Source organism: Octodon degus, unplaced genomic scaffold (genome assembly GCF_000260255.1).
Source record: "Octodon degus isolate 3935 unplaced genomic scaffold, OctDeg1.0 scaffold00210, whole genome shotgun sequence".
Classification (NCBI taxonomy): Eukaryota; Metazoa; Chordata; class Mammalia; order Rodentia; family Octodontidae; genus Octodon; species Octodon degus.
The window spans coordinates 3,609,594-3,631,375 of NW_004524786.1; the positions used below are offsets into that span (position 1 = coordinate 3,609,594).

General features: G+C 48.0%; 1 protein-coding gene across 1 annotated transcript in view; it reads left to right on the forward strand.

Annotated features, from left to right (window-relative positions):
• Cadps (calcium dependent secretion activator) overlaps positions 1–21,782 on the forward strand; it is a 489,489-nt gene that overhangs the window by 433,697 nt on the left and 34,010 nt on the right. Inside the window, exons 27-28 of the mRNA XM_023704988.1 lie at positions 8,638–8,670; positions 14,780–14,887. Of these exons, the coding sequence (XP_023560756.1) occupies positions 8,638–8,670; positions 14,780–14,887 (141 nt within the window). The remainder of the gene's footprint in view (positions 1–8,637; positions 8,671–14,779; positions 14,888–21,782) is intronic.

Genomic DNA, 21,782 nt, shown 5'->3' on the forward strand with positions numbered 1-21,782 from the left:
TTTTTTTTTTTTTTTTTGTATTTGGTACAGGGTCTACAGGGTTTACAGTGTCTCACTATGTAGACCAGACTTGTAGTGATTCTCCTGTTTTCAGCATCCCAAGAACTGGGATTACAGGTGTGCAGCACCACACCCAGTCTCAATCGCCATCTCAGTACGCCCCAGGGGCGGGGCTGGCATGGCATGCCCAGGATCAAACCCTGGCCACTGTGCTCTGCCTAAGTAGGCGCTTTAATCCGCTGAGCTATTTGGCCGGCCCTTGAGAGATTATTTCTGATCTGATTACCTCCATAGCCTCCTGGAGCTATTTCTTTACCTCAGTTGCTACCATTTCAGAAATTCCAGGTGTGTGACTTTAACTTTCTTCCATGTGGATGTCTCCTGGATTTGTTCTGGGTGGACTGGAGATCTGAGGTTGGAGTTTCTTCCTTTGTCTTGACATTTTCTATTTTTAAAAAATAATTTTGTTTTCTGTGGTGATCCGTGTGACTTTTGGTAATAGGCAGCTGTATCACTAGCATCAAGGCCTCTCAAGGAAAAGCCTGTTCTGTAGGGGTTTCTTCTATGGGTAGGAGATTCTTGGTTTGTCTCTGTTTCAAAATCTTACCTTCCCAATTAATTGAGATGGAATGTTGGCTTCTGTTTGACTCCTGTTTGGCTCTGTCCCCAGCTTAGGGTCTGGTGAGGTTATTACCCACAGCATCCCAATATTGTTGCACAAGAGAGATAGCAACAGGTGTGACACCCTAGTTACCATAGGACAGTTAGTACTAAGCACAATTTAAAAGCTGACAGACTGTGGTAATGATTGATTTTGTTCTTTAGACCATAGGAGCAAAGTCTGTAGTGAAATAACAGAACAGGCCAGAGAGTAGAAGTTTTTAATGCGCAGTGTTTCCCCTTTTTCGAGTGCATGTACCCTGAGCTGAGCTGCTCCAGAAGAGCCAGCTGCCCTTTCCCCGGCACTTCCTAGGCCGGCTGTCCATCCCACAATGTGGGGGATGGGCCCAGCACCTGGGTCCTCTGGATGGAGGGAGGCCCCCTCAGTGGGAGAGGGAGGGCAAGGTCTCTCCCCTCCCACTCGGATCCCAGAGGTTCTCACTCTTGCCACTTTCTGAACAGTTCTGGAAGACTTTTGTGGATATCTTAAGAGGTATGATTAAAAATAAGGTGAGTGCTGCTGCCAGGTGCCCTCCAGTGGAGAACCAGGCTCACGAAACACCACACCGTGCTCTAGCAGCCATCCGCCTACAAAGACAGCCAGCTAGTGACCCCAGTGAGTGCAACATGGACCCAAACACTCACTCACCAGCTCTAGCACTGGGCAACTTCTGGCTCTTCCCTGAATTTAAAATGATTGTCAAAGGTAAGCAGAGCCAGGAGACACGGGAATGCCCAAACCCTGTCCTCGGCCAGTCTCAGCCTCCCATAGACCTTCAGGGCAATGGATGCAATGGGTAAAGCTGGGTAAATGTGAGACACGGTGATAGTTTATTCAATGTCTCAGTTATTGATTGCAGCATAACCAACTGTGTCAAGTGGTGCTCAGCCATTGAAATGTGCTCACAGCATTGTGGGTCAGCAACCGGGGAACAACGAGGCCAAGAGGTTCTTGGGGCCCATGTTGCATTCACTGGGGTCACTTGCTGCCTGTCTTTTTGTAGGTGGATAGCTGCTAACATGGTGTTTCTCCAGGGTCTTTAGTATCTCCTTGGGGGTCTCATCTTAGGGGGCTTCTTCGTAAGGCCTGGCCTTCTTACAGCATGGCGGCCTTGGATTAGTCACACAGGTGGCAGCCAGCTTTCAAGAGAGAGAGAGCAGAAACTTCCTATTTGAGATGATATTGACATTGATATCTCCTCCCTCGTACTCAACTGGTCAAAGCAGTTGCAGGCCAGTCCAGACTTTGGGCAGTAGTATGCACATGCCAGGAGGCAGAGAATTGGTAGCAGCCACTGCTGAAAGCAAGCTGTCCCACCATGAGAACTGAGAATCAGTGTTCATTAAACGCGGGGATATCTCTGGAGCTGCAGCAGTCCAGCATCTCCTCCTAGGAGGTGATGTGTGAGGAGCTAAAGAGTGGAGTGAGAGTGGTCGAGACCACAGCTCGGAGTACACCAGCAAAAAGAGAAGATGGCCAGGCTTCCCACTGTGACAGGCTGAGTGCACAGTGTTACCTGAACAAGACATCCTCCCCACCTGCTGACAAAGAGCCCCACTCATGCCCTGAAACCTAACGGTAAAGAAGGCCTGGGTATCTACCTCCAGACCTCAAGCTCTGTCCTGCTCCCTGGCACTACTTCAAGTATATGAGCAAGACACCTTTACACTCTCCTTGTAGAGTCAACAGCTGCCAATTTCTTTTGAATCCACATTGCCTAGTTGCGTTTTTCTCTACTGTCCTTTCAGAGTGCTAGTCAGAACATCAGCTCCGGAAGCCTGTTCTCTGCATACTGAGGAAAGAGTCTATCCAGCCGACAGTTTTTGTTTGGCTACTACTGTATGCCTGGTGCTGTAGACACTGATGGCAAAGGGGGTTAATCCACATAGAACCTGTATTTTAGATACAAGGACAGTGACAGATAAAAACTTTGAACAAACAAGAGATAAAATTATTTTAGGGATGATTGTGGCACTAAGTAACAGTTTTGCATAATGAAATGCTTTGACTCTTAAAATAAAATTCACATCTCTAAGATGGCTTGACTTAGTGAAAACTAGCTTCATTAACCCTGTGGCAGATATTTCAAAGGCCAATGGCTCAAGCGAATGTTGTTAGCCCTTTAAACTGGTGGTGGTCTGCAGTTTGCAGGCAAAGGCAGAGAAACCAACTCAAGCTCTCATGAAGTCAAACAGGCATGGGTGGAGTCAGCTCGTGCAGAGAATAAATCATTTCTTTGGTATTTTTAAGAGACCATGGGGTGAAAGGAAAGCTCCGGCAGGAGCTAATGCAGTGGTATCTGTTCAGGCTTCTCTTCTCTTCTGTCTGAGTCGTACCCACCAGACTTCTGTTTGCAAAAGGAAGCTAATCCACTTTTTTTTGTCTGTGCATTGATTTAATAGTATCAAACCCTGAGGTCCTCGTGGTCTGCACCTGGGTTGCTTTTTCCCCTAATGAAGCAGGAGAAGTGGTTTAAGCCCCTGCCGTGTTCCCTATCAAAGCCGCACAGTGATTAACTCAGGTCCCCTTATTAGGACCAGGCAGAAGAAAATCCCTTAGTCATCAGCATTGTGAAAATCCCGGAATGGCGAGTGTTCAATGAAAAGATTACCTTGGGCACCTGAAAAGTAATGGAAGAGCTCAATAGAGAAACCATTAAGCCTGTCTACAGGCGCGAAGTCAGGTGGCGGGGTGGGGTAATTAGCTGGGACATTCAGACCACAGAATCCATTTTGGACCTTCTGCCCTGATGGAGTGCAGAGACTTATTCAAATCTCTCATGCATTTTTCCTAGAGAAGCCATTTTAGGGCTCTCTCTCTCTCTCTCTCTCTCTCTCTCTCTCTCTCTCTCTCTCTCTCTCTGACTAAGCAATAAAAGTAGTTGGAGAGAGATTTTTCAAACTAAACAAGGGGAAGTCTAGGGTGCAGGAGGCCCAGTGTCGTTACCTATCTCTTCTGTGGTTTCAAGCCGCATTGCGTCGCCTCTCAGAGCCTGGCTCTCTTCCGCTGTGACTGGGAGCATTACTAGGCCCTCCTGCAAAAGGCCACTGTGAGCCTTCCATAGAACAGGCGGTGCTCATAACTCTGTGCCTGGTGAGTAGCGTACACTCAGGAAGGCTTCTGACTAGTCACTGGCTGGAGGACTTGTACATCCGGATATCATCAGAGAAGGGGACCAGGAGTTAGAGCCCACACCAGCGTCCTCCAGCCCCGGGGTGGTGCTGTGAATTGGAAATGTCCGTCGTCCCAGGCATGGGGCTGGGGGTGGAGTGGGCGCTGAGCAAGGTGCTCACCAATGGCTCCTCTCCCTGACCTCATCCCAGCCACATCAGCCTCTCTACTGCTGTCCTGTCCCAGAGCTGGCTCTGGCCGGGAGGCTGGGGCACAAGCAGTGCTGCTAGAGAAGGGCTGTTCTTTGTCTCACCAAAGGGGGAGGTTGGAAAGCAGAGAGTTCCAAGAAACGGTACAACTAAAGCCACAGCTCTGTCTCTCTGAGGGCAGCTGAGTGCCTGCCTAGGAAGGCCGCTGCTCAGCACTGCGGGGAGGCCTCACCCTGTGTGCTGTGCCCTGGCGCGTGGTGTAGTCTTGGCAAGCAGGCTCGAGCTCCTGGCCATGACTGCTGGGACCGGCTGGAGGCAGCGGCGCCTCAGGTGCCCGCACGCAGCTGTGCTGCAGGGGGAGAGCAAGTCTCTGCCTGCAGCCTGCCAGCTTTGAGGGCTTGCTCTCTAGAATGTGGGGTGTCACAGGACAGGCGGAGGGCCTCCCAACGTGAGAATCAACTCAGACACCTGCTAGGAGCCTGGGGAGACTCCAGCATCCTTCTAGCCTGGGGCTAGAGGTGCGGTGAGAACGTGACTGCTGCCTTGGGGTGGGGGAAATATGCCTCTGCACCTGGAAGCCAGTATCCCCGCAGTTGGCATAAGAATAGCTCCATTCAGTGCTGCTTGGCACTGCTGCACACCCTGAGCTGGATTACCGCATTCACTTCGCTCAGTAGCCCTTGGAGGAACGTTATTATTTATCACCTCATTTACAGAAGTTAGAGCACTTGCTCAGAAAGGCACCCAGCTAGAACATGGCGAAGCCAGACTGCAGACTAAGCCAGTCCTGGCCCTGTCCTCTTAGCCACTTCACTAGTAGGTTTCTTTTTAAGTTATAACCAAAAAGAAAAGAAAATTACATACATATACATACACACACACACACACACACACTTTGACAACCATTCATAAAAAAAATATAGAGACCAAAAAATACTGGAAAAGAGTACTTCTAAAAAGAAATTTGTGTTTTATTCATCAAAAGCATGTCTACATGTCATGGACAGTAGTCTTGTAGAGGTGAGGAAGGCTATTGTCTAATTGATAAGCCTGTGTGCTTATTTTCTGGCGACAATTCGAAAGCCCAGGTGGGTTTGGAGGATCTGTTCTTAAACTGCAGCTAGCAAGAAGACATACTCCTACACATGTTTAAAATAAGTGATGCTCAGAGACAGTGGTGCCACCGCGGTGCAGAAAAGGGCCCCTGAGGTCGCAGCTTGGCGCCCAGTTCCCGCTGGCTCTCACTCTGTGGCATCTCAGCCTGCCTCCCTTAGAGAACTCCACACTGCTGGTCGCTCTCCCAGAAGAAGGCCGGCCTCAGAGAACAGCAGGCAGCCCGAGAGGTGGCCTCTCACCTGGACAAAGCTACAAGCCGAGAGCATCTTCCCACAGGAGCTGGGCTTCTCCAGCACATGAGGGCATCTGCAGCAGATGGGGCCCTGCATGCCAGACTCAGCTGGCTTTTGCGTCCCATTCGAGGTCCTGTCACTTTTCTCCTTCGTCCTGATTCTGTGCTCTGGAGCAACCGCAGCCAAGTTCAGTCCTGCACTGAGGCTCTTCAGCGAACTCCATGAAGACTATGGTTTCCCTGCCCTTAGTTCTGCCTTTTCCAAGACAAGACACCCTTCCGTCTTTGTGAAATGTATTTCTGGATTCCTCATCAGTACCATCCTAAAGCTGGATAACAACTGGTACTGTACCTTGTTCTAAATAATGACAGAACCACCATTTGCCCAGAGCTGTCTTACACCCTTCCCCCGCGAGAGGAGGACACTCAACAAAGCTAAGCGCAAGCCACAAGTTACAAGCTGAAGGAAAGAGTCTGCGAGGCTGGGGGCTACGCAGGCAGGAGGGAACACGGTTTTCATCCATGCACGGGAGGGCTTCACCTCCCCCAACCTGTCTGGAAAGAAGCAGAATTTGACTGGTGTCATTCTCTGCATTGGAACTGCATGTTGGTGATAAATGGAGAATGGGCGTGTTTAAAGGTTGACCATTTCAGCTTTCAGCTGTAGCAAAACGCACACCAGCTGCCATCAAGCGCGCAGAGCAGAGGGGGAGACACCGAGCTGAGGACAGTAGCTTTCGCACCTGCTCTGGCCACGGGTGCTTGGGAGTTGGGAGTCTAGTCGTAAGGAGCTGAACGTTGGGAGTTTTAAGGTTCGGAGGAGCTCGGGCCCAGAAGACCACGTGCAAGTCCTGGCCTCGCTGCCTGCTGACTGGGAGCCTTAGCAAACAAACTCCTTAGCTGGGATGGATTCACATTTTCTCCGCTGAAGTGGGCGTGGTTAGTAGCCCCCGTGCCACAGGACTGCTTGGAGCAGGAAAGTTCGCCAAAATGTTTGGTGAGGTGAAGGTATCATCAAATTGACAGATATTGTACCAATTTGGAGAGACTTGGGGGAGGAAAAAAATAGATAAGCTATCTTTTAGCTTGCTCTAAAGTTTGGAGCAGGAATATTGAGAAAAGATTTGGAGCTTAGGAATTATTGTGCAAGACCAAAAACCCGCCTCAGATCCCTTTAAGGACCCCAAATGGTTTCCTTCTCCCCGGGGGACTTTACAGGCTGTCAGCTCTTATGTGAAGGCAGCGGCTCTGGGCGGACCCAGCAGGGGCTTCTCGGTCCGGCCTTCCCTCGCCCGAGCTGGCCACCAGCCCTCTCTCCTTCCTGCACTGGTCGACCCTGAGAGCCCTTCTAAGCCCAAAGCAGCGCGTGGGAGACAGCCGGAGGGGGAAGGGCGTGTCCTTGGCGCTTGTGGCCTTCCCAGGCGGCAGACCGGGCCTACATGGGCACAAGGGCGCCCCTGCGACCCGCGACGCCAACCATCCGCGAAGAAGGCAAGCTTTGCCCTCCCGATATCTAATCGCGCGTCGCCCGTCTTGGTTACCTCTCTCTTGTTTCTGAGACAAATATCAAACACCCAAAACTAAGATAGGAAAGGTTTGTTTAGCTCGCACTTCAAGGCGGCAGAAGTCCGCGGAGGCGGCGGAAGCACAGGCGCCGAGAGCCGCCCTCTCTCCCTTGCTGCGCGGTGCCGCCTGCAACGACCCGCCCTCGCCCTCGCCCGCGGCTGCTCCGCGGCTCTTCCACAAGCCGAGGGTGTCTGCAAAGAGAGGAGCCTGGCCCCTGCGGAATCGTGTCGTTCAACTTTTAAACGTCTCAAATTGACAGGATGAACGACATCCCGGAGGGATGGGCGTGCCACTTTCTCCCCGGGATTAGAACAGCGGAGGGGCCTCCTTAGTCCAGCGTCTAGGCTTCAAGTCCACGTGATGTGCCCGCGCTGCCCGCCGCCGCCTTCCTGCCCCAGGCGCTTCCCCGGCTGTCTTCTCAGCTGACCGGACCACCAGCCTAGGAACACACAGCCGTGCCTCCCTCCTCTCAATCTAAGAACCAGGCTAACGGCGTGGACTCGAGCTCCCCGGGGTCAAGTAGTTTAGGCACCTGCAGAAGCTTTCATGAGATGCGGCGCTCCTTCTGCCCTCCGCTCTTAGCTCACCGGCTGCTGTCAGTTGGTTTGGAAAAGCACCGCCAAGAAGAGACGCAGCGGAAACGAGTCCCTTGGCGGAGACCGGGATGAGTAACATCGCTGCCCACCAGATAGCCAGAGGAAGACACCTGCAGAGTAAACAGACCTCCGGGTGGCAGGAAGCCCTCCCTGGCCCGAAACGCAGACTCATTAGTGCCCAGAGCGTGTGCAGCCTGCCCCGCAGAGAAACGCACAGAACCTCCAACGTCAGCCCTGCGGCGTTCTTCCTCGGGCCCAGCTGTTGGTTGACTTCCTACAGCACCCAGTGCTCACGCGGATACTTAGCTTCCGTTGGGTCAAAGCTGGCCACACTCCAGGGAGCCTAGTTCACTCACTCGTCGCCCCTGTATCAGCCTGAGCAGTAGGCAGCGTGCATATTTCCATTTTGCAGATCTGGCCGCTGAGGCTCAGAGAGACAAAGTAGCCTGCTCAGGCTTACACAGTGGGAGGTACAGCTGGACTGGAACCCAGGTCTGAGCTTCAAACACCACACTGTACCTCTCCTCCCCCCAAACTGGAAATGAATCTCATAGCCATTTGTTTGAACTTCCCCATGGGGTGCTGTTGGCACCTAAGATCAGGAGGCAGGACTATAGCCTTGGGAGAGTTTTGCAGGGCTCTGGTACCCCAGCCTCAGACAGCAGGTCCCCCTGGGTAGAGGCCGCCATCCCGCCACAATGCCTTCTAGGGAGGATCCAGTTCAGCTGGATCAAGTGGCCAAGCTCACTGGGACAACCTGGGCCTAATAATAATTACACAAAATCCAAGGATCACGTGCAGCCGTCTTTAGCAGCTTTTCTGGACCCGTGAAGCCTTCACTCATCAGCTGGATTTAATTAGAGTCACTTTCCCTCCTTTTAAAGGAGGAAAATGCGAAGCTGCCACTTTGGTGACAGAATCGGAAAGTTGTGTGCTGACTCCCACCCCCTCCCCCTCTCCCCCTCTTCCCCAAAGCGGTGGTTATGGCTTAAAAAAAAAAAAAAATGGCAAAACAGATTTTGTGTTTAGTAGCTTTTTGTTTGTTCAGATCATAGCCAGCATATTGTTTGAGCGCGATGCCGCGTCGGGTTGTGAACAATAAGACGTGGGCGCCCACCTCACTTCGGCCTCTGCTTTTCTCCTTAGGTGAAGGCCGCTTCCAAGTACGTGGACGTGCCTGTGAGTATCTCAGACTGCTGTTCACGGGGCTGCTGCTGTGTTCGATTTTAGGGTTTCCTTCATTCATCGCGTGTTGTGGCGCTGTCTCCCTTTGTTTGCTGCTCCACTGTACATTCCTAACTTGGATCATCAGAAAGAGACCTTACTATGGGCTGTCCCACAGTAGGAATGTTTTTCCAAAAAAGAGGGCATGGTTTCTTTCATGTGGGAGAAGGGGGCCCCCTGGAAAGCCCCCGGCCCTTGCATTTTCTTGGCTTTCTCTGGTCCCTCTCATTCTGTTTCTCTCTGGCCCACCTCCTCTCCTGTAGACACCTTGGGAGTAGAGTACTGAGCTAGAAATTTGCACAAGGGCACCAGTATTTTTTTAAACAAATAATTTCGGAATTTGTTCATTTAGGGGTCCATGCTGCAATTGTTTTAAGAAAACCTTCCAAAAACTGCTTGTAATTAGTGCAGGGCTCATTAATGAAGAGAGCCCTCAAAGTTGACAGATAAAGCACTCCAAGGTGCCCAAAATTTACATTTAAATTGAGGTTAAGTTCTACACATGAATGCTAAAGTGTGGGATTACCTGTGATAAACCAGGATACATTTATAGACAGACTTTGTCCTGCCTATTAGCAAAACAAAATTGGAGAGATTTAAATATATTCCAATAAAGGGGGGAAGAAAATGATTCTGTTTCTCTATTTCTAACAAAAGAAGTGTGAGTCTATTATAAAATATTAAATTTAGAGAGCTTATCTCAACAGCTGCCGAGGGCCTCGTACTGAACCTGTCTCATTCTGAACGTGGTTAAGTAGCCTCCTTGTTCAAATACTTATTTGTTAAAATTTGTTTTTTTCTAAAAGGATTTATATTAACATTTAAATTCATTTCCCCGGGAAGCTAAGTGTGTAATGGTTTATTGGCTTATTTCTCAAAGGAAGACAAGATGGAAAATTGGAGTGAATTTAGCATTAGCATATATTTTGTTTGTTTAATGCAAGAATGTACAATCAATAATCATGCTTTGAATTTATATAGTACTTCTCATCAAGGGACCTCTGGTTCCTTGTGTAGGTAGAAGAGCAGAGAGCAGGAAAGGCTTACAGCCCTGCAGCAGGGAAGGAAGTTGGGCGATTTACTTTGTCAAGGCTCAGAGTCTCCATCTTTCACATGGCGATAGGGATGCCTAACGCATGGGTCAGCTGTGCAGATTAAATGGCCCTGCACACCACACGTGGCGCTCACCACACTTTTTGGCAGGGAAAGGTGCAATGGTGGTGGGAATGAGGATGGTAGTTTACCACCCAGGATGGAAGCCGGATGCATTTGCAGACCTCAGCAGCTGTCCACTGGCCTTCAGCAAGGACAGAGATTGAGATTCTAAGCTCCCAACACAAAGGTGTGGTGTCTGAGTGTTTTCCATAGGCTTTGAAGCAGAGGGGAAATGTCCACAGCAAGGTATGGATGGGGGCCGGTAGACCCACCCACAACACAAGGAGAAGTTTGATCTGGCCATCACATTAGCAGCAGCCTCTGGTAGGGTGAACTACATGTGAGGGGCCTTGTAAAGGAGTCCCACAGAGTCCAACATCAACAGCTTCCTGTGAGCCAGCATCATGTTTCCTGTAAGCCAGGTTCATAGTCAATATAAAGGTGGAGCCAGAGGGATGTGAGATAATAGGCAAGGGCCTTGACCCGGAGTCATTCACGGATTCCTGCTATGTTAGAAGTCTTGTTGGGCAATGAATAAAGAAAAAAGAAACCAGAATTAAGCAGAATTTCCACCTTGCAGAGAGGCAAATACAATGCAGCTTTTCCCCAGGAGTGGTGCGTTTCCCACCGATGACATGCAGTCTAGGTGTAATTGCTACGTGCTGCACCCAGACCTCAGAAAGCACTCCCGAGGGCCGGGCATTGTTCGAAGCCCTTTAGCCAAAACCGTTCCAAGTATCAGACTTTGCAGATGCAGAATCTGGGGCACAGAGACGTTCTCTTGCTCAGGACCACAAGCTGGTCACTGGCAGAGCTGAGATTTGAGGCTCTGTCTTTCAACACTTCCCTGCTACTGGATGATTTTTAATGCAGAAACACATGTCTTTATTTTGATAGTTGAGTAATTATTTGGTATTCAAAAATACGTGATTAGCACATCAAACTCATTACTGCATCATTATTAATGGCTTCACTCCATGCTGAACTTTCAGTTGATCAATATGTTCTTTTATAGCTAACATTATAATCAATGTTTTAGTAAGTAAAGAACATAGAAAATAATAACACACAATACATACTGGTACTATAGGTACATTGTGTATAGTAAATAATAGTTTACTTCTAAAATTAGCCTTCTGAGGGGGATATTAATTTCATCAGGTTTTACAGCTAGGGAAACTGAAGCACAGAGGTTAAGTAGCACGTTCCAGTTGTCCTGAGTAGGAAGGGAAGATTTAGAGGGTATCAGTTGGATCTCGCTCCATTTCGTACCTGTCATTACTCTCTGGAAACTCGAAGTCAGCTCCTGTGGGCGTTTTTACACCGTGGAAATTGGAAAGCTCTGTAAACCGGGACGTGGTTTTCCACCTCACAGTTGGTCTTGAAGATTGCGTTCACTAACCGCTGACTCTCACCTAACCAGGGGGAGTCTTCCCTAAACCAGAAGGTACAGCAGTAAGACTTGATTATGTTCTTGATTACCTTGCTTCTTTTTACTGAGATTTCCAAACGTTGGCTCCAGAGATTCTGGGTCAGTAGCTGTGGGGTACAGTCTGGAAATCCCCTTTAAAGAAGTCCTTGCATAATTAAGGCTTGCTGGGAATGCTGAAATTTGAGTGCTTTGCCTCTGATTTGGGAGTATCCTAGTAGGAACAAGCTAAGATTAAAATGCCCGAATTTTCCCATGCCACAGAGTGACTTATTCACAAATTATGTCTTCCGCACGCAGTAGTGTTAACTCTACAGAACTCATATTTCTTTAACTGTTTTCTCAAATCTGTGTCATATCCTATCAAGCTGTCAAAGACACATTTAAAAGCCATCATCTAGAAGAAAACCTACTGTGTGGGCAGCAACGTGGTGGGAAGCTAAGGTGGTGGCACTCGTTCAGCCAAGTAGACCAAGCTTAGCTTGTTTGTTAATAGTTTTTATTTTAGACGTTTTGATTCCAATCTACTTAAAATGCAGTGTATATCCTTCCTACTTCTCTGTTTTTTTAAGCAGTGTACTACTGACTGTCGTCTCGTCTTTTCTGGATGGCTCAGGTTCCCTGCTTTCCCAGTAGTGGCAAACTGACCTGTACCCCAAGGGCCTCCTGAGGTACAGGGCAGCTGCCAGACCCCAACCCCAGCAGTGACAGCCTAGGTCTGGGGGTGTGGTCTGGCAGCCTGCTCTCTAGGCCAGGGACAACAGCCAAAGGGGGCGGGGGAGTTCCTTTGTCAGCATATCTACCTGCTGGATGTGGTGGCACACGCCTGTAATCCCAGCATTAGGGAGGCTGAGGCAGGAGGATTTAAGTTTGAGGCCAACCTGACCTACTTAAATGAGTTCAAGGCCAGTCTGAACTATGCAGTGAGAGAGCCTGTCTCAAAAACAATGATTTAAGAAGAAAGCATATCTACCTACAAATTTTCTCTTGTCTATTCCTGACTCATCAAAAGATTGAAATCAAACAGGCTGGAATTCCACGTAAAGCTAGCGTACAAGGAAGATAGCTGGGCTTTTGGGAGGCTCAGGACTGTTATGGGAAAATACACATTTCTCATAGATTTTATCTTGATACAGGCTCCACCGAGACCCCTTTTTCTTCTCAGATCTAAAGTAGATTCTAGTGCTAGGGAGACAGCTCGGCAGCCTAAGCACCTGTCAGGCAAGCCCAAGGACCTGGGTTTGATCCCCACTACCACACACCATGCCAGCTCCTTGCAGTGTGGACCACTTAATCCAAGCGTGGTGACGCACACCTGTAATCCCAGTGCTGGAGAGGCTGAGACAGGAGGATCATTATGAGTCCAAGCTGCATAGTGAGACCCTATACCAGATAAACAGATAAAAAGTTTTTTTAAAAAATTTAAAAAGTAGATTCTAAAGTATTTAAGGTTATGGTGTGGAATAAAATTATGGGAGAAAACAGCATAGTCACTCATGTTTGTATTGCAATTTATGACCTTTAAGACATTTTCATGAATGTTATTTTAGCAGATGATCATTAATAGTCCTTGAAGGTAAGTCGGGGAGCTGTACCAATCCCATTTGACGGATGGAATCACTAAGATCCAGAGAGGTCTGAATGATTTGTACAAGTTCCAATTTGTGGAGCATTAAGAACCCATCCAATGGATTAAAGAATTTTGAAAACGCAATGAAAGGAGGACTGACTTGCCCATGATTGGTTCACCAGCAAGTGATTACTGAGTACTTGCTATGCGCTAGGCATCATTCTGTGAAGAGGGTCCACTGCAGAAAACAGGCCAAAGGCGCTGTGTTCATGGAGCTTAGTTCAGGCAGAAGAAGACAGACAAATATGAAACAAGTGTACAAAACAGTGTCAGCCCTTGGCAAATGCAGGATGATAAGAGCCAAACGGAATTTCTTTTGAAATCCAAGTTTTAAAAACCTAAATGTAATGTCCCCTTGAGGACAGGAAGCCTTAGTGGAAAGAGGGGGACTGGTGACAGCAGCCATCCCAGGTGTCCGCGCAGCATCCTCACTGATGGGCTCGTGGAAGGAAGCTGGCCACGGACTACAGCTCCAGTACAGCTGCTTGGACCCAGGAGACAGCTACCTCAGCCCCAAGTTTCCCCAGGGAAGCAAAGAAAGCAGTAATAAGAAGCTTGCGCATCCCTCGTGAGCGAGTCTTTCCGTATGCAGCCGCCAACGCCAGAGGAGCGAGGTGGCAGTTGAGGCCTGATAGCTAACACTCACGTCTCATTGGAGAATTGCTATTGTTTCGTATCAGAAAACTGCAACAATTATAGGACCATCATGGAGCCCATTCAATCCATTTGCTGAAAATTGCTTGAAAGTGTAACACTTGACTACTGTGGCTTGGGGTTGTCCTCATTGTTTTTCAAATTAATACCTTGTCATTGTTTCAGCAGGTGTTAAGAAATGTTACTAGCATCCCAGGGGCCAAGCATTGGCCCTTTGCTTGATAATTGTTTGCTTTGTATCAGGGAAAAAAAATACAGCCCTACTGTTTCCAAACCTTCCTCATTTTCACCCTGGAAATTACACAGAAGTGTTAACTAACTTCAATTTGCAGTGCCTGACAGTTACGTCTGGTAGAGAAATGATACTTTGTGATCTAAGGTAAATCACAGTAATGAAAACTAATCTTTTTAGTTATTAGCAAACATACATGACTGCAGTGGAAATTTAAGGGGTTTGTGGCAGCTCTCCTCATGACCTACATTACAGGGTTTTAATAGGTTTCTTTGGAGATAACTTTGATTTTGACATCTCAAGCGGTGTACATTCTGAGTTTCTTTCTTTCTAACTTCTTCACAATAAAGCATTTCCTAACTACTGGGGAAACCACCTGCTTACCTTTCTGGAAAATCTAATTTATTTAAAAGTTAAATCCTCCCCTCTCCGCCCGCCTTTCTCTGTCCCTGTCCTTAGACTTTAAGGCTGTACTGAAAAGCAATGGCAAATAGTTGAAAATCTCCACGCAGTGAAGTGGTTAGCAAATATTCACCAAATACACTCAAGTTAAATATGTCTTCAGTACTTCCTCAGTATTTTGTAAAGAAGGAAGGACAGCGACATGGAAAGCAGCAGTCATTTGTACATTCTTGAATGGGGGTTTCACTTCAAAGCAAAGTCAGAAAACATCTCTGGGTGATCCAGTAAGATTGGATGCATTAACCAGAAAAAAAGTAACAGTTAAAAAAACTCTCTAACACCCCACAATTCTAACTCCCTCCTGAGCCCCGATTGAGCTCCACAAAGAGCGGGGGCTCCTCGTGGAATCCCTACCAGTCCAGGCTCCCGAGAGCTGTGCCAGGACCTAGAGGTGCCCAGCCCCAGAAGCAGGGCAGGGTGTTGGGGAGCGGGGGTGGGGTGGGGTCAGATGAATGCGTGCTGTCAGGAAACTGCATCTTCATGTTTTGCTGTCTCTTTGCAGAAACCCGGAATGGATGTGGCCGACGCCTACGTGACGTTCGTCCGCCACTCTCAGGACGTCCTGCGTGATAAGGTCAATGAGGAGATGTATATAGAAAGGTTATTTGATGTAAGTAGATGCCTTCTCCTCCTTGAACACCAAGGAGGAGACCCTCCAAAATGTGACAAAATAAGAGACAGGAGGATAAGTCACATTTTGAGAAAATGAATTGGTCCTGATTCCAAAGAGTCTTTCCCTCCCTCTGCCCAAGGCGCTTACCTGTCATGTCTGTTCCAACCCCACCCCCAGTGTGGCAGTGTCTCAGTCTCTGTCTGTGTGACACGCAGGACAGCACTCGGCCTCTCGGCAAGCAGCGCATTCTGCAGAGCTTGTGAGGCAGCTTTCTCTAATTGGCAGAGACCTACCTTGGTTCTGGTCCTCTTTGCAATCTGGCCCACTTTAAGGAGATGCTCCACTGGGGACTCTGAGGCCAGCTCCCTCTTGGGGGAGGGCGCAGGACCTCCCTGGCACCAGCTCCGGCATGCAGACGTACATCCAGTGTCACATTCTTAGCACCTCACAGATGATTTTGTTGTTACAAGACTAGAAATCTGTAGCCCTGGGTCTTGGTAAACCTTCTGTGGGAGAATTCCTGGGTCAGGGTGGTGTTCTGTACCCACCCACCACCAGGTATTCAAGAAGTAAATGCATCCCCCTGCCAGACCCAGGTCAGACTTCAAGTAACGTGCATTTCCAAGGGTTAACATTTTGCAAGCAATGTTCTTCCCACTGTGACTGTACTGGAGTAAGCCACTGAGGCAAAAAAAAGAGAAAGAACCTGCTTTGGTCTCAAATTGTCTGCCTCTTTTCAGGCCAAAGAGGTGAGGGTGCCCGGGGCAGCTAGAAATTTTGCATCAGGTTTCCACACGGAATCTGTCAGTGTGGACCCAGCCAGAGCGCCTAGAAGCCCATGTCCTTGTCCCCGTGTGGCTCTAACTGCGTAGAGCACTTCTGTCTCGTGAAATGTGAGCTCCTCTTGTCCAGGTTGCTATCTACCCAGTGCTAGCCTGAACATTAATGTTTTGGTCTGCTATGAAATCCTTGTTTCTGTATTTCTTCTGTGATTGTGTTCACCAATTTGCACCGAGTTTTGTGTGTGTATGTGTGTGTGTGTATGTGTTTGTTCCATAGCTAAGTGAGCTCATTGTTGGCACGGCTTTTGGATTCTGCAGCTTCTGACTTTTAGACGCTTTGTCTTCCAGCTCATTTGCTTTCCTAGTGTGTCGAAAAGGTTCCTTTTTCTTTTCTTTTTTTTTTTCCTTCTTTTCCAGCCATCCCCATTCTGTGCTCCACACCCCTCTCTCTCCTTCACCACCTTCTTTTGAGAAAACCCTTGTTACTTTTTAATTCCCACTCATTCTCTCTCGGGTTAAAATGGAACTTATCTCTCATGTCAAATGTTTTATCACATTATATCAAGTGGCATGAATTAGAATCAAATAATCTTCCTGTGTACATCTTCTAGCATGACCCGCACCCACTGAGAATGCCTCCTCATACATGCATAAAGCTCACCGGCGGGCCATCCCCGCTCTGCATGCATGCCTTTATGAAGTCCTGAGCCCACTATGTCCAGGCCAAGATCTCCTACCCAACAGGCATTGAAAACAGAGACAGGCAGACCCCTGGGCCCACAGTCGGGAGTGTGGACACTGCCTATCTCCGCTGAATTCAATTCCAGAGCACAAATTTTCAAGAAGCCTATGGATCGTTCTTTTCAATGCCTAGGTTGCCTTTTTATTCCTTTGATTGGTACCTTCTGATTCCCGGTTTTGTGTGGCCTCTGTGTGTGTGTGTGTGTGTGTGTGTGTGTGTGTGTGTGGCGTGTGCACATGTGTGCGTGTTTCTATATGAGCGTGTGTGTGCAAATAACTTTCATGCTTGCTGAAACTTAAAAACATCTAGTACTGAATTGGACATTTAATTTGCAGTTTAGCCTCTTGCTTCATTGACAAATAATCTACCCTCCCTCTTTTTCTTCTTAACTTGGAAGGGCAAGGGGGATAATTAGGGAGCATTCTTGAAGGCAGCAGGACAAATAAATGGTCATTTCTGGGGTTCTTAATCAAAACATCATTTAAAAAGACAGTGCAGGGTAGGCAAGATAGCTCAGCAGACTAAGCACCTGCCTGAAGTGGGTTTAGTCCTGGGCACCACATGCCACACTGGCCCCACCCCTGAGCATGCTGAACCAGCACCAAGTCTGGGCGTGGAGGTGCATGCCTGTAATCCCAGCGCTGGGGAGGCTGAAAACAGGACGATCACTACGAGTCCAAGCTGCACAGTGAGACCCTGTACCAAATACATAAAAATAAATAAATACAGAGACAGTTCAGCCTCGGCTGGCACAGATGGTGAGGGTGGACTTGCCCACCCGGGAAGAAATGCAGGCACAGAGGAGCCCTCCCAGCTCTGAGGGGAAGCTGACGCTTGAAAGAAATACTACCGAAGTAACACTAAGACTACGTTTAGGCTCATCCGAACTGCACAAGTACAGTATCTCTACCCCCTGGCCAGAGCACCCCCAACAGCTGAGCTTTGTGTTCTGCCGGGTTTGTTTTCCCAGAAGCACCTTCACTGTACCTTCTCACCTCATTTGCAAAGCTTGCCCATTCCAGCCGCTCACTTCCATTCATTATACCCTACACTCAGCACTCAGAGAACCATTTGTCAGGAGCTTATTTAGACAGGAATTTCTAGGCCATTTATTGCCTTTCCAAATAACCCGATCCCCTAATTTATAGAATATATCGGTGCTAAGCAACCTAACTGATGCAGCACGAAAAAAGTTATTGAATCTGTCATGGATTTAAAACATTTGTCATTTTAAAAACCCAGAGCTTCTCTGAACACTTCATTACCATGCAGCCCTCAGTAATTTAATTCAGTACTTACTGTTTTTCTATAATCTAGCAGCAAAACATCAGATTACCAACATGTTTGATTATTTTCAGCTTCTGTTTCCTCAAGCGTGGTGTTGATTTCTTTGCATATCTGCTCCGCAAGGCCTTGGTGCCCAGCAAGCTGAGCAGGAGAGCAGGACCGAGGAGGCAGAGGGGCTGTAAAAGCCACCCCCACATTCCTGCTGCAGCGCATTGCTCTTTCAGCTCTGTTCCTTAATGACCGAGGTCCTGGGGCAAGTTTCTAAACAATTGGCAGAAACCTATTGAGAAAGACTTGTTGACTGGGAAGTTTTCTCTTCCAAATTGTTGCATTTTGATAAATGGCAAAAATGAATAATGGCAAATGAACAATTTGAATGAAGAAACAAGTATACCTCTCGGAGACTGTTTGCCGTCGGGGGTTGCTGGCTCTGACTGTGGTGACATTCTCTCTGGTGGTGTTGGCGCTGGCACCTGTCACTCAGAGGCAGTGTTCTGAGGGTTGCTGCTGTGTCTTTACCTGTGTTTTGCGTCTCGTTTCTACTTACCTGATGAGTCCCAGGAGGTCTCGCTATTTGTTCTCCGTCCTTTTTTGCCCTCCTAAGTGTGCCTGGTGGGAAAGGCTCGGTGGAGTTCGTGTGCAGGGGTCCTCTGAGGGTGTGGGGACGCCAGCCAGTCCCATCCTGCTGTGCTTTCCAGCTAGCCAGGCCCCTGCCCAGGGCTCTCGGAGGTGCTTTTCTGTCTCTTCGTTGTACTTCTGACCGGATCTGGGTGCTCAGGAAAGACGTTCGGCACAGCATTTGGGGCTCTGTGTGGATGCTGTGTGCCTTTATTTTATCATGGAATTTAAGAACAAGTTTTCTAAATTCATCTTCACCAGTTTTTTCAAAAACCAAGCATTCCCTAGGCTTACTGGAGAAGCATATAATGTTGCCTGATCAAATCATTTTTTGGAATGAAAGTTTCCCTATTTATTAATACAGCTAGGTTTTATGGTCTTCTATAAAATACTAACCATAATTTTTGGCCATGTACCTTAAAAAGAATCTAACCAAGCCAAAATGAAGTGCTGATCAGAATAGAATGCCTAGATTATTTCCCGTGCTATTTTAAGTGTACAGCTTTATGCATTTTATGTGCCTTTTTCCTAAAGAAATGAAGTATAATTGCTACCAAATAAGTTTCTAATATTTAAAAACAAAATACTCAGATTTGCATCAAGAGAATATTCCGTTATGTACAATAACCTGAATTTAAATTATGTTAAATATGCTGAATTTTTAAAAGAAAATCAGATTGCTGTAAGACTCAAGTGGAAACTTGGCCTCCTTGATGATTATTGCTGATTTTTAAAGAAAATATAAAACATGGCTATGAAATAATCTCCAGATTCCTGAAGCATCAGCTAAAGAGGGATGCACAAGCTCAAGAAATAACTTGAAGACAGCGACTTAAAGTTGGAGTGTCCATAAATCATGCAGATGGCTTTCCCCCCCACTCTGGTGACTAATTCAACATATTCCCCAAAACAAAAACATGCTTTCTGAAATTAAAGATCAGATCATCAAGAGAAGCACCTAAGAGTCAAGGCCTAAACAAAAATTAATTTATTTTCTTTCCTCCTTGTACTTCTTGAAGACACAGACTGAGAAGAAAATCGGGATTAAAAGAGATGCGCTTAGGGTGACTTCATCTGCTTAAACCTCACGGGCTGCGAGACGAGTGATTAAAAAGCCATCTCGAACTTGGCCGGAGTCCACGTTGGTGGTAATGCCGCGCTCGCGCTGGCTTTCTGCAGGCCCGTGTCATTGTGAACCGGGCCCCGGGAACATTTGACTGGGGATGATACATGGATTATCTAGGTCAATTATACACTTAATCTGCCTTCTGGAGGATTAAGTATTTGCAGATTGACTCTGCCTTTGGCTTCTCCCTGGCAGTTATCAGATCAGGAAAGGGCCCGTCCCAAACTGCCTCCTAAGGGCTTAATCAGGCAGTGAGCGCGGCCGGATTCAGCTGGGGCTGCTGCTCAGAACTCTTTGCCTTCCACAGATTTTAATTTGCTGTCCCACTATCAGATCTTGCCTTGGTTCACTCTCTATGGCAGCGCAACAATCGAGTGTGGTTATTTCTCCTGAAAGAGGTAATTTGAAAAATGAAAGCTCTGCCCATTAAAATACACTTGTTGTGTTTATGTAGGAATCTAAAGAAAATCTTGTTTTAATAACCTCCTGAAATTACAAAAGCACCAAACATGTGAGCATGTATCCGTCAAAACAGGAGACATCCTGCACCAGGAAGTGCTGCAGACATGCTGCTAGGGGAGCTTGTGGCCTATCCATGAGGCGCAGCACCAGCGGCCAGGTAAGGGAAACCGCCCCCAAAGTACAAAGGGGAGCAGTGCGTGGGATTCGCCAGCACAGAAGCCTGCAGTTCTGGGAGGCTGATTACACAGAATCAAGGCAAACGGCAGTCTAGGCCCTAGACAGTGCTTTGCGTCCTGTGGGGAGGCCGGGCAGGCCCGAGCCTTCTGGGCAGGTGTGACTGGTACGGTCCTTGCCTGACCTCTGGAGCTCAGCCCCGACCCTTGCCAGCTCGGAAGGTTGCTTAACCTCTCAGCACCTCGGCAGGTTCGCCCAGATAACAGGATGCTGGTGGCACCATTAGGAGGCCGAGAGGCCGCCTCCCCTGCAGCACTGGGCCTCCAGGAAGCGGCTGGTGAGTGCCCCGGCCATCACCACCATCATCACCGGAGTGGAAGTGCTCTTCCCTGCCCATGCTTTTCTTGGTAACCAGAAGTTCACGTCTGCACTCAGGTACCACGAGCGTCTCGCTGTCGCTTTAAGAACTTAACCCCAAGCTTGCCTAGAATTGAGGGTGTGCACAGCTGGGTGCCTTCTTACCTTCTGAAACAGGCAGGATGGTGGTGGTCAGGAGCCAGGCTTCTGCCTAAGCCAGGCAGGAGCGGCAGCTGCAGCCTTGCCGCTCCCCGGCTAACTGACCTTGGGTGGAGTAGGCTCTCGGAGCCTCAGTTTCCCGGTCTATGCAGAAACTGACTTCCTGAGGACTAGATAACATAATGGAGGCTTCCACAGATAAAGAGTCCGTGATTTTGTTCTGCAGTTCTGGGGGACTGAACCCGGAGTTTGCATGTGCTAGGCTAAGGCTGTGCCGCTGAGCCACACCATAGCCCTCCGCTAATCTCTTATCGCCATCAGCATTCTCTCTTAGAACTGCTAGCTCGCTAAGGTGATTTTGCAACGATCGAGCCCTGTGCCCCAGCCCTCGCCACAGAACTGCCAGGGATTAGTAAAAGGGTCTGAATCAACCTTGAAAAGTTCAGGAGGCCAGAGGAGGGGTCACAGTAATAGGGAGAAGGTGAGTTTAACACCTTCATTGTAGAGATGTGTTATGATGTGTGCCTTTGAGACATTTAGAAAACAGCTAAGCAAAAATAGGCAATTGAAGTATTAAGTTCCGAGAACCCAGAGATTATTTCCTGCATGTTTATTCTTTTTCTATGTGCTTATACTCATTATGCACTTTTGAAATGAATTAGCAAAACAAAATTGCTTTTTTTAAGTTAATCATCTATATTTTCCACGCTAATGAATGTTCCGCAAACATTCTGTCTGGGTTCAAATTCCCCACTCACCCCCAAATATTCCGGATGACGGCGCGCGAGAGCCAGGCCTCAGGCACAGCCGCACACGGCTCCGCACGGCCGTCGTCACTGGCGGCGGCCCTTGTTCCATGTCCTGACTCGCTAAAGGACCAATGTGCCAATTGTTCTGCAGACTGGGGGAGTTGATTACTGTCTAAACATAGAACTGATTCGCTGAGGAAATGAAAAAAATCGAGTTGGATTCAACCAAGTAGTTCTCTTACACATAATTAGTAACTTAGCAGAATTCAACCAGAGTTGTTTTGTTTTGTTTTAAATCTGTTCTCTGTATATAAGGGAAATTTCTGAAGCTAGCTTTTTAAATGATGGTGGTGCTGATGATGGTGCTGATGGTGATGATGATGGTGATGGTGCTGATGATGGTGCTGATGGTGATGATGATGGTGGTGCTGATGAT